General features: G+C 29.1%; 2 protein-coding genes across 3 annotated transcripts in view; one reads left to right on the top strand and one right to left on the bottom strand.

The window, feature by feature from the left end:
- LOC142328320 (uncharacterized) overlaps positions 1–9,065 on the bottom strand; it is a 73,715-nt gene extending 64,650 nt beyond the window's left edge. The window contains exons 1-3 of the mRNA XM_075372026.1: positions 8,976–9,065; positions 5,881–6,048; positions 79–285 (exon numbers count right to left, since the gene is read on the bottom strand). Coding sequence (XP_075228141.1) covers positions 79–285; positions 5,881–6,043 — 370 coding nt within the window. The 5' untranslated portion in view covers positions 6,044–6,048; positions 8,976–9,065. The remainder of the gene's footprint in view (positions 1–78; positions 286–5,880; positions 6,049–8,975) is intronic.
- Positions 9,066–9,401: 336 nt separating this feature from the next.
- Positions 9,402–12,986, top strand: part of Taf12 (TATA-box binding protein associated factor 12) — a 31,435-nt gene continuing 27,850 nt past the window's right edge. The window contains exon 1 of one of the 2 annotated variants that reach the window (XM_075370107.1): positions 9,402–9,553. The gene's annotated coding sequence lies outside the window, so the exon portion shown is untranslated. The remainder of the gene's footprint in view (positions 9,554–12,986) is intronic. The other variant, XM_075370109.1, reaches the window with a different exon arrangement.

Raw genomic sequence — 12,986 nt, 5'->3', positions numbered from 1 at the left:
CACGTTTAAAAATCAAAATATTTATTTTAATTATATGCAATAACAACATTAAGACATTTAAATAATTTATGTACATACCTGCCCATAAACGGCCTTTGGCATCAGCTTTTCCATCATTTAATCTGTTAGTGTTATCTTTTGGTTCAATACTTGCAATAATTTCTGGTTTTGTGGTTGTACAACTTTTGCCATCCCATTCAATAACTGCTAAATCATTTTTAATACTTATAAGAAATTTATCTTTTTGGGCTTCAACAGGTATTATTAGTGATACTGGTAATTCACCTACAACAAAAATAAAGTTAGTATATAAATTTCAGTATTAACTCTAATCTTTAAGTTGAAATCTAATTTACAAGCAAGCTTACATCATAAAATAAAGCTAAAATAATGGCTAACTTCCCTAGTCTAAGTCCCTAATTTATAGAGGTAAATGAATTTTGTGGGAGACCACTTATTATTTTTTCATGATATGCTTGTCTGATAATCTTCGTTTTCAGAACAGAACAGGTTATTATCAGAACTCCGTGTTTATAACTGGTGTGTAAATTTCTTGTGCCAAAATCTTCTTTTTTTACTTCATTGTACAAAGTAAAGGAAGTATTGTGATTGTGAAAAAATTTGGTTTCCAGATTTCAACGGAAATATCCACTTTGACCATCCCTGAATTCCTTTTGACTAGTTTCAGCATGATGTGTGTACATACATATGTATCTCGCATAACTCAAAAATGATTTAGCTGTAGGATGTTGAAATTTTGGATTTAGGACTGTTGTAACATCTAGTTATGCACCTCCCCATTTGATTGCAATCGACTAAAGCAAAAGTGTCCAAAAAAATTTGGATTTTGTAACTGTAGTAATAAGCCCTCATTGAGAGTTTTTCAACAATACATAAGTGGTAGTTATTTTCATTGATTCCAGAGTTATAGCCAAATGAAATTTTAATGAGTGAAATATTTGGATCTTAAAAGGGAAAGGCACATCAGTTCTAATCAGATTTCAAATCCCTTTTTTATTTTTTTTTTATTTAAATATATTATTTATTAATAATTATTAACATCTGATTATAAAAAAAAGTTTACAATACATAATAATTCAATAATAACAATAAAAAAAGAAAATTATGAAAAAATATCAGAAGTTATTAATGAAATAAAATTTCATGTACTTTTCATTTTAAAAAAATGTGTATATGTAATTTAATAAGCATACAAGGAAGTCATGTAGTGTCCACATAAGATTTTTAGAAGATTACAATGGTTTGTTTTAAAAGGAAGTAAAACAAATTTTGGATATAAAAGTACTTATTTACTTAAACCAAAACATAAAAAAAAAAAAACATAAGGTAGATATGCTATGTGGTATTCATAACCACTTGGTGATGACTGAGGAAAGCTACTTTTGTTGTTTTTTAAATTTTGGTTAATCATAACGAATTACCACTTTTTTTTAGGATTTTGAGGTCACAGTGGACCACTTAAGTCAACTCTGGTTCGTCTTTTCTTTTTATTTTTCTTCTTCATTGCTTCCCAATACTTCTTCATTCTGTCAGATCTTGCTTTTTTGAGTTCTTCTGAACAAACCCTTATTGTTGTTTTCTTTTCTTTAATTTTAAATCTGGAATTTGCTTCTTTTAGTATTTTTGTATTGTCGGTTTTGTTTTGTAAATCTTCTATTGTGATTTCTAGTTCTTGCATATCTTGTTTAATTTTGGTTAGCCAGGTCTGTGTTTTGGATGTTTTTCAGTATTTCTTGACCAGTTTCCTGATGAGCCTGTTCGGTTCTGTTCTTATTATGTGTCCAAAGAAGGAGATTCTTTTCGTTCTAAAGTAGTCCTAGAGCTGGTTCTATGTCTTTATGTACCTCTTGATTTGGTATAAGTCTCCATTCTCCCCCATCAGTAAGTCGACTTTTATTTATGCATGTTCTTAGAATCCTTCTTTCTTATTCTTTGCATCTTTGCTGAGTAGGAAATGTTGCATCTTAGTTTGAAGAGTGTTTTGCTTCCATATGATATTATAGGTCTGATTACAGTTTTGCAATGTTTGAGTTTGGTATCTATTGAGATGTACCTTTTGTTATATGTTGTTTTGGTAGTATTTTGTGCATAATTGAGATTTTGTGTTCTTTCTTTCCAGTTTATTTTTTCTTTGAGGTCATGTGTGATATTTTCTCCTAAATATTTAAAACATTCAACTAGCTCAGTTGAATGGTTTGTATCAGTTTATAATTACATGGTTCAATAACCTGGGGATTTATGGCCATTATTCTAGTCTTTTCATATGACATTCTTAGGCCCATTTTTCCTGCTAGTTCTTCCAATGAAGTTACTTGGATTCTAGCTTCTGTGACGTTATTGGCTAGCAATGCTAGGTCAACTGCAAATCCTAGACAGTTTACTTTGATATGGTTTAGATGTTTCTTTGCTTCAATTGTTATGTGTGGTGGGTCTTTTTTTTACCATTCTCTCATTACATATTCAACGGTGCAGTTGAAGAGCAGTGGGGATGATCCATCTCCTTGTCTTAAACCTGTTTTGATTAGAAATGGTTCTGATATTTCTCCTCTGAATTTTATTTTGGAGTATAGTCAGTTAATGTTGGTTCTATCATTTTTACTAATTGGGTGTAATCCTAGGTTTCTTAGTATTTTCAGCATTGATGGTATATGAATACTGTCATAGGCTTTATGGAAATCTATGAATGATATTATTAGGTGTCTTTGTTTCATTTTGTGTACATCCATTATTAATTTGAGAGTGATTATTTGTTTTGGACAGCTTCTCCACAGTCTAAATCCCCCTTGATATTCTCCCAGTTCATTTTTGATTTAATCTTTTATTTTATTCAGTATTATTCTTAAGAGTATTTTATATGAGCAATCTAGTAGTGAAATTCGTTTGCAGTTTTTGGGGTTGATTTGTCTTCTTTCTTGTGTAGTGGGGTATGAGTACAGTAGTCCAGTGTTTAGATAATTTTTCTTCTTTCCAGATTTTCTAGAAGTGACTGTTTAGTCTCCTTGGAGGAGTATTTACATAGTACTACCACTCTGGTCTTCCCCGCTTATTTTGTGATTTTTCATTTCTTTTAATGCTTGGTTTAGTTCTTTTGGTACAGGTGGGTTTATTTGGTTTTGGTTTGATTTGATAAGTGTGTTTGTGTCAATTTGGAAGAGTTATTTGAGTTTTCACAATTTAGTAGTTTTTTGAATGATTTAGCTAATATTTCTGCATTTTGTTTAATATCACGTGAGGGTTTACCATCTTCATCTTTTAGGATTAGAGTTGGTGGTTCATATTTTTGTATTTGTGTTTTAAACATTCTACGTATTATCTTTCGATTTGTTTTAGTACGTCTTTTTGGAATTGTCTTTTGGTGTATCTTATTGTTTTGTGGGTTTCTTTTCTTTGTTTTGTTAGTTCAAGTGAGACTCCTCTGATTGGTCACATTGGTGTTTGATCCAACTTTGATGTATTTTCTCTACTGTAATGTCGCAATGTTTATTCCACAACTGGTGCCTCTTGGTTGGATTGGAGCAGTGTGTTTTGCTGAATCTTATAGTTTTGTTGTACGTTTATTTAATTCTTTATCATTAATATTTTTGGTTGCTTCTTGGTAGTTTTGATTATTTATTAGATTGTCTGTATTGTATTCCTTTTTGTTTTTCGTGGTTTTTGGTATTTTCTTTTGTGGGGAGAAAATCATTTTTATTTTGACCACGTAGTGATCTGATCCTGGGTTTTCGCCTTTTAGCACTCTTGATGTTCTGTATCTGTTTATGGAAGCTCTTGTCCATGCATATGTGGTCTAGTTGCCATTCTCCTTTATTCCAGTTAGGGTGTTTCCAGGTTTTGAGTTGACAGGTTTTTCATAATAAGTATGTAGATTTAGATATCATTCTGCAATATTTAGATTCTGTGGTTTCTGCAATATTCTATTAATTTCATTCCATTTTTGTTTGTACATTTATGTGCTGCAAGTTCTCTTACCACATCTTTGTATTTCTTTTCTCTGCCTAGTTGGACACTCAAATCTCCTACCAGTATCTTGATGTGTTTGTTGTTAATGTTGGTAGTTGTTTGATCTAGTAGTTCCCAAAATTTGTTCACATCTTATCTTGATTTTACTTTGTTGTTTTTGTCATTAGTAGATGTGTGTCTGTTTATTATTGTGTATATTTTGTTAGATGCTTTTATTGAGGGTGTGTCTATTCTGGGGGATATTGCTTTGAAGTCAATAACAGAGTTTAGGATTTTGGTGCTTACTATGAATCCGGTCCCAAAGGTAGAGCAGTTTTTCAGGACTTTCTTACCAGGAAATCCATTATATATTCTGAATCCTTGTGATTTGAATGGTTCTGGGTAAGTGTTTCTCATTTCTTGTAGTCCTGCTATTAATATTTTGTGTTTTGTTAATGTATCTATAAGTGTTTTGAATTTCCAACTTTTATTAAAGAATTAATGTTGTGGGTTGCTAGGTAGTTTATTTGTCGTGGTTTAAATTTTTTGTGTTTATTCAGATGTTCTGACTCATCCGTATCTCTTAAGTAACTGCCTGCTGAATCCAAATGCAGTCTTTTCAAGTCTTTACTTGATGGCAGATTTCTCCTTAAAAGACTTTCCATATTTGATTGTCATAGGTTGTCAATCTTGAGACTGCTACCTAGTTGAATTACCACTTTATATACAAATTTTTACCATATATGCTCATACAGAACAAAATCTTAATCAAGCTTCATTTAAGACAATTTTATTGCTCTTACTCATCTATACTTTCACTACTATAGTAATTATTTATTTTTTATCATACTATTCTCTTTTCATATCTATTACAAAATGTCAGTTTTTTGCCAGATCTCTTTTAAAGTTTTTCATATCAATTTTTTTTTTCTAATTAAAATGAATAGGTTAGTTGTTCCACTTAGAATAACCAGCAAGAAAATCTTTTGAAAGACAGATTGTACTACCAAAAATATGATATGAATATTTTTCTTTGAGTATATTGCATATACTCAAAGAAAATAACTATACTAAACAATGAAACAGTGTACACAAATGCCCAAGAACTGTTTAATGGATATTTTCTAAACAGTACTTAAAGTAATAATGGTTATTATACAATACATATACGTAGTAGTATCAGACTGCCACTGTATCAAAAATAAGAGATAGAATCCAGGGTCTGTGCTGGCACAAATTACGTAACTGAAATTTGGCAACAGCATGCATACAATCCAGATTTAACACGCAATATAAACATTTCATTTAATGGGTATGTTCATGTACATTAACCCTTCACTGTGAAATTTCCAAAATTTTTACAGATACCTTCTTATTTAAATCCATTTTGCAACTTCTTTTTTGGTCAAATGACATATTTTGAAAACAATTTCCTGCAATCAAATGTGATTGTATTAGTTCATTACTGTAATATGTGATGATAGGGGTCAAATATGAAGAATACACATGTTGTATTCATGATGTTATTTTTAGGCGAGTTAAATAAAGATTAAAAATTTACTGTGTAAATTGGATTTTACTATGTAAGTTTTTATAATTAATCATGTTATAACATTTTTCATTAACCATTATAATGATCTTTCTACTTTGGTCTCAATTTGCATATATATCTTATAATTTAAGACTATTGTAATAATCGTATGAAAGTAATTTATAAATATAATACCTACATTTTTGTTATAAACTTATGCCAATAAATTTAAAGAAAAAAAGATTACAGCCTCAATACAAACAATTTTACAGCTCTGATCATTCTCCATGAGCAAAAGTTATACTTACAACAGAAGGCATTAGAGTAAGATACATGTCTATTATAAAAAACAAAAAATTGTAATAAAAATAAAGAAATATGAGTGTTACCATCTCCTATAACTGCAGAAAAATGTTCATTTGTTGCTGGTTTGTAACTGTGAACAGATCCTTTCATTATATCAACAAAGTACAGTGTTTGTGTTGCAATATTCCAATGTGGGCCTTCTCCAAGCACTAATGGTTTTGTTAAAACTTCAACTTTGTATGACATTTTTTCTGAAACAGTATCACATAATTTAAAACTTTCTATTTTAATTATTTCAAAAAATTTTCTTAATTTTGAGATTTTGGTACAGCTCTATGATAGGGTGTCAGGCCAAAAGCTGTTTTGGTCTTGTTTGTTTCTTATTTTTAAAATCCTGTGCATGCTTTTGCGTGAATTTTAATAAAGAAGAATGACTGATGAAATAATAGAATAAAAAATGTTTTACCCTTGCTGGGAATCAAACCAGAGATCAACTGATCTAAAAACCAGCTATTTGGTGGCTATTTTCAGATCAATCACTTTAGAGAAGATATCATTAACTTGATCTCAGTTACCGAGAAATGCAGCCATTCAAATTCACATTAAAGTTATTATACATAAAATAATATAAATGTATGTTGCAAACAAAACTATTTACCAGTTATTTATTAGTTAACCTTCAACTTAATTTTAAGGAGGGTTCAGTACCATCACAATCTAGCTAACTGGCAATGTTACAACCATACCCATAATTGAAAAGATGTTTTTATGCGTTAATATTAATTCTTTTACTGTGGATATGTATATTTATAAAATATCATTAATGTTACTGCAGTAGATATATTTTTTCTCTTATCACTTTCACCAACAATCAGTCACAATGGGTGGCAAAACTTCCAATTATTTTTTATTTTTATTTTGAATTTTACTTCTTCACAACAGGGCTTAAATGCAGCTTATAGTTCAGTAGTAAGTTGATCACTAGAGTGCCATTAAATGAATGCCAATATCTGAAACATACTAGTAATGTAAAATATCCATTTGTTATTGTAACTTTACTGAATTTGAAATTGTTCCTTCAGCATGACAAATAGCTGATTGGTAGCTATTAATAACTACTTCTCTAATCTAACAGATTAATTTATAAACAGAAAAATTAACTGAAAGTTTTTAGTCAAGTTTGATACCTTAAACCATAAATTCTGGAATAAGCAAAGCTCCTTGAAGAAGCCTGAGCCTGTTCTTAAATGCTGTTTAGTATGTTGGAAAAACGATTTGTTGCAGCATTTTTTTGGCGTAGGTACAAAATCCAGCATTAATAAGGTGCTGCTCTCATCCTAGGTAAAGAACCCTGATTTTCAAAGGAAAGAAGTCTTGAAGCCCTCTTTTCAGTGTAGTTGTTAAAATAGTTACATGGTTCCTTTTTGAGTAAGGCATCTCTTTCATACTGTTCACCCCCTCTATTACTCTTTTCTGATATAAAGAAGCTTGAACACCCTTACCTTTTTCCTTTTCTTCCTGGTGATATAATGAAGTCAATGAAAAACTTGGATTTTTTCCTTTAAAAACATTACATATAATTTGATATATAATGTTGAAACCACTTTTTTTTGTTTAGCCCCCAGGCCAGAACCACCATAAGGTATTACTTCAGAGGATGATAGCACGAATGTAAAATGAAGTATATTTTTATGCAGTCTTAAGTCGACCATTTTTGAGATGTGTAGTTAATTGAAACCCAACACCGGTATCCATAATCTAGTATTCAAATCCATATAAAAGTAACAGCCTTCACTAGGATTTGAACCTTAGAACTCTCAACTTTGAAATCAGCTGATTTGTGATTACAAGTTCACCACTAGACCAACAAGTACAACTTTAAACAATGTGTTGATATTGACAACTATAAATGTTTTTGCTGAATTCTTAGCTATATAATACTTGCAATCCATGAACAAGCTTATATAGTCATCTAAAAATTCAACAAGTTATCATAGAAAATTTGGTGTTTCAATTTTATATACGGTGTAGAACATTTGGGTAAAATTGTTATGATATAGTGAATTGGTAGTCAAGTTGAACTTGAACACACAGTACTGTTGCCAAATTTTCAATGTAAGATGGTTGCTGTGAGGAAATCATTTACTTTTTTTTAAGTTTAAGGACTCTAGCATAGTGCACAGATTTCTTGTATTTTCTATCCTACAATTACAGAACAATACCATTCAGTTATACTTTCAAATATCGCAAAACTCTGGGGATGGCAAGCATTTACCTAACTAAATCCTGTCCTGGATCTCAGGTACTAGGAGAAACAATTTGCTGCAGTATATGAACTAATCCATGCAAAATCATTTATGTGTTGCTCCCATTCAAGTTAAGATGTCAAATTCTTCAACCCCTTTCTTCATTATGATGTGTTAATTTTGGTAGTAAGTTCACAGATCAGTGAGAGTACATGTTGAAATGTCAGCATTTTTTGAATTTTGATGATTTATCTGTATTAACAATCTATGGACCCTAATTTTGTATATAACTGTAAAAAAAAGTTTAATCTACAAGCTATATTTAAAATCCTAGCCCCTGAAATACATATTAAACAAAAAATTAAATTTTAATAAAGGATTGTTAAACTACAAAAAAAAGTTAATATAAACTTATTAAATATAAGTTTTCACTTTTAATGAAGCTTAACATCTCTCTTAAATATTTCCAGAAACCATTAACTTTAAACATAAAAATAAATTTTAACAAATTGTACAAATTTGTTATACAATCGGTACATTTTATTCTGATACCAGAAACAAAATAGAACAGTTCAGTCAAAAAGCGAGATTCATTGAATTATTGATAAGGAGCTGAACTTTACGGAATATTTAATTAGTTGATCACTAACAACTAAGAAATGACTAAATTCCTTAAAAGCATCAAAAATACTATTCTACAAACCATTAATAACAAATTACATAGTTCTGATATGACGCCAAAGAAGATAATTAAGTTAAAAAGATAATAAAGACGAATAAGCAGTTTTCTTCGAGCAAGTGACTATTTATTCCATAAAACATATAACCTTTTTGAATAAAAAATTTAACAGAAGTAAAGGAAAGCATATACTTTTAAGAATCAGTTAAAATAGGATATAAAGATTTTATTCATTACTATTAAAAAAAATTACATTAATTTATAATATTCCACATCAGCTGTTCACAAAACCACGACGTTACTCCCTGGCACAAATACGTTATACATATTCAGAACCTTCTCGATCGCAGAGACAGGTAAATATTGTTCTCTAAAAAATGGTAGCATAGTGATAACATATCCTTCCTTCCAAAAAAAATATTGTTTCCCAAAAAATAGAATATCATTAAATTAATTAATTTTATTAAATAATTTTTCTCAGTATTATAATAAAAAAATGTCTAATTCCCTCGTTATAATGTTACTGTTTTTTACTATTTCTGAGTAACAAACAAGTATTTATTCAACGTGAGTTTTTATTGCGTTTATTTCGTTTACTAAAATTTACGCAACTTCACTTCCCGTGACAAATCAATTTTATTTTCCGTTAACAATCGTTTTCCATCTTGTGTGTGTTTTTTTCTAACTGCATGACGATGTCAGGGTTGTGCATGAAGTATCCCGTGGAGTGTCAGTGTGCGACTATTGTTTGAGGTGGTTTGACGTATTGTGAGATTAATGTTTGTTATTAAAAGATGTGTGAGTTAAACGCATCAGTATAAACTTTTTTGTGTGAGTATATTTGTGTTTTATTTTTTCATTGGGTATATTTTACCTTGTCTTAGACTTAACATTTATTTAATTACTTAACGTCTGAACTGATTGCTTTAAGTTTGAAATTTCCCAGTATACTAGTGTTCGATTTGGTGTATTTACTACTGATTGTTTTATTGCAAAAATGTTTTAAATGGAAAATCTATGAATAGATTAGCACTCAATATTTTACCTATATTGTTGCCAAATATAACCTTTTATATATTAAATATTAGAAGATTCAGTACATTATTACATTTTAAGGAATTATTCAATTTTTTTTTTACTAAATAATTTGAAGACTAATAGTTCTTAATGTTTCAATTTATTGCTTATTCTTTGTTTGACAATAATCTTCCTCATTTGATAAAAAGTTGTTTGCGCTGAGAATTTTTTTATGTTTTGAACTGGGTTTGTTTATTATGCTGCAACAGTTGCAGAAAAAATTGGCCACTGAGATTATAAAGTTAAATAAATTGTATATCTTGTAATTTAAATGGATTATTGTGAATTGTATGCTACAGCATTCTTTGAATGCAAAATTTTTTTAAGCTATTACACATACATTCTTTTCTCTTATTTCTAGAATAGTTTAACAATAATATCACAAATAGAATAGTTAGGACTTATCTTCCTATTAGCAATTATATAATCTCAATTTTTTCAGGCTTCTCACCTGAAAAAAGAATTATCAGGAATAAAAATTTTAATGAAAAGATTAGAGAGAAATAACTTCGTTTAGAAAACTTCTTGACAAAAATTTCCGTTGCCTATTGGCTAACTTTGATTGCTATATGTGTAACTTTCACCAGAGAGAATTTTATAACTGCATTTTAAAATCATTTTTCATGCATATATTGTTTTTATTAATTATCATTATTTATGTATAGTAATTAATCAGAAAAATATAAACGTTTCAATCATTTATTATAATTGGGTCATGTTGACTATGGACTTGCATTTTATTTTTAATTATATATTTTAATAAAGTTCACCATTTACATAATGTTTTCGTGCATTACACAAAGAAAAAACTGTTTGTTATACCAGGCTTGTTCTTTTTAAACTGTGTGTACTCCTCGTCTATTCAATGAACAATTCTTTTTATTTTATGAAATAAATGGTATTTTAAACCAGAAAATAATTGATACAGTACTAAAATGGTTTATTTCAGCTCAAAATAATAACACCATTGTATTTATTTATGTATTTTAATATTAGACTAATCTCCAGGGCGGAATGCTTGAATCTTCATCTTTTATCCAAAAGGTTCTGGGTTTTAATGCTGGTCAAGTATGGGCTTTTATCACATAATACAAATTTCCATTCCTAATTCTCTAATCTGTCATCAAGAAAAGCTTGTGGCTGTAAGAAATTCTATCATATCTCACTCTATTAACATCAGACAACTAGAATAACATCATTAAAAGGCAAAAAATTCTATTTATCATGTTATGACTTTGTTTTTTCATACCAGTGACTCTCCAGTTCTTTTGATCTATTGTAAAACAAACATTGTCATCTGTGCAAATTTGCAACATTAAAAGATATTTTCATCTTTGATTACTGAGTAACTGTTGTAAACATCAGATTCAGTTATGTTATTCAAAGCCCAAAAGTTATGACAAAAAAAATGTTTTTCATAAGTTGTTACAGTTGTTTTATTCAACAACTCTATATCAAGGTATAAAGCTGGGACAATGAAATATCAAGTTGTATACATTTGTTTAGTCTCTTAGTAATCGTACAAAAAATAAAACAGTAATAAAAATGTTGACCATCTTTTAACAAATATTAAACATTAATTGACATGGAATACCTGAAATTACTGTAGTCCAATTTTAAATTCTGTTGGGTTGGAGAAAACTTTTTGTGTGACTATTCTGTCCTAAAAAGCTGAAAGAAAAATTTTTACTGTAGTAGCTACATAATGTTCATAGTTTCTTTGATTTAATTGGTTAAAGTAAAAAGGAAATTACGAAGATTTTTTTCACAACACAATGTTATTGTAATTCATTATATAACACCATAAACTGAATTTGAAATAAACTTTTTGTAAACATAAAAGATACATACAAGATTTTTGGAAAATTATGTTAAAAATCTTACCAAGCCCATGTAATTCATCCACTTATCATTGATCAGTTTCCAGTTATCACAAAAATATATGTAATAAAATAATTTTTAAGTTGATGTATGTAAATAATCAAATTTTATAATACAATGTAGATGTTTTTTTATTTTTATTTAATCTAAACCATTAGTATGAATAAAATAAACTTATAATAGAATATTAAAATTAAACTTTGTACAACAATAAGTACCTGAAGGGCAACTGACTTTTGAGTCAATTTTTTTCTTCTGCTCTTGCGCATTAGTGGCAAGTAACTACTGAATTACCTTCTTTTCTAACAGTTTTGTCACAGTTCATAAAAAAAAAGTATTCTTAAACAAATGAGATGGTTCAGATCATATAGATTTGAAGAACATGCCATGTCTCCTAACAAAAATTCACAAGGTACTAAATCATATGAATTTAGTGTCTAATTAATTGTTCCATGGAGTAATATCCATTCAGTAAGATTTGATCAAAGTGATCTCTAACTTGAAGAACATAGTGAAGAAATGCCCTATCCTTCTGGCAAATTAGGGATAGCCTGTTTCAAACAGGTTTATTTAACAGCTCATGAATAAAAAGATCTCCAGATACAAGTGACCTTTTCCATTGTCATCGAACAATTAGATGACAATGATCTTTTTTTTGTGATCCCATACTTAAAATGAACTTTATCTACATTAAGTTCCTTCTCTGTAATTATGCAAGGATTTTCATCAGTTCAGTTAATATAACTGTGGTGGTTTATAAAGCCATTCAGTTTACAGTACAATAGATTCATAAAATATTCCACTCTTCTATCAAATTCATCTTCATCTGAAATTCATTTAGTGCATGAAGTAATTTTTAATTGTAACACTTAAACTTCAGTTACTTTAAAATTTTTCATAAACTTGATTTTGGTGCTCCAAGTCTGTGAAAGAATTTCTAGCTGATGTTTGAGTACACTTTTAATTTTATGGTTACATCAACAGTGTTTCAAGTTTTTAAAAAAAATTTTGTTCAGTTTATGCAATTGTCTGTAGTGGAAAATTAAGAAATCCTCATTTGGAATTCGTCTTTAATGTAGCAATATCCTTGTTATGTTTCCACAAACACTGAAAACATAAAATCTCATTCTGTGAACTGTAACATAATTATTTTCAATATAGACTAAAAAATAATTACATCAGTTGATTAGTACCAACAGAAAAACCAAAAATATCCTGACTATAGCAAAATGTTGCAGAATTTTATTCTGTATATAACACAATTAGTATGATATAATAGTTTGTAAAACTGTTCAGGTCTATTGTT

The sequence above is a fragment of the Lycorma delicatula genome, chromosome 7 (genome assembly GCF_047948215.1).
Source record: "Lycorma delicatula isolate Av1 chromosome 7, ASM4794821v1, whole genome shotgun sequence".
In the NCBI taxonomy this organism is placed as follows: Eukaryota; Metazoa; Arthropoda; class Insecta; order Hemiptera; family Fulgoridae; genus Lycorma; species Lycorma delicatula.
This window is presented reverse-complemented; position numbering and strand designations above follow the sequence as displayed.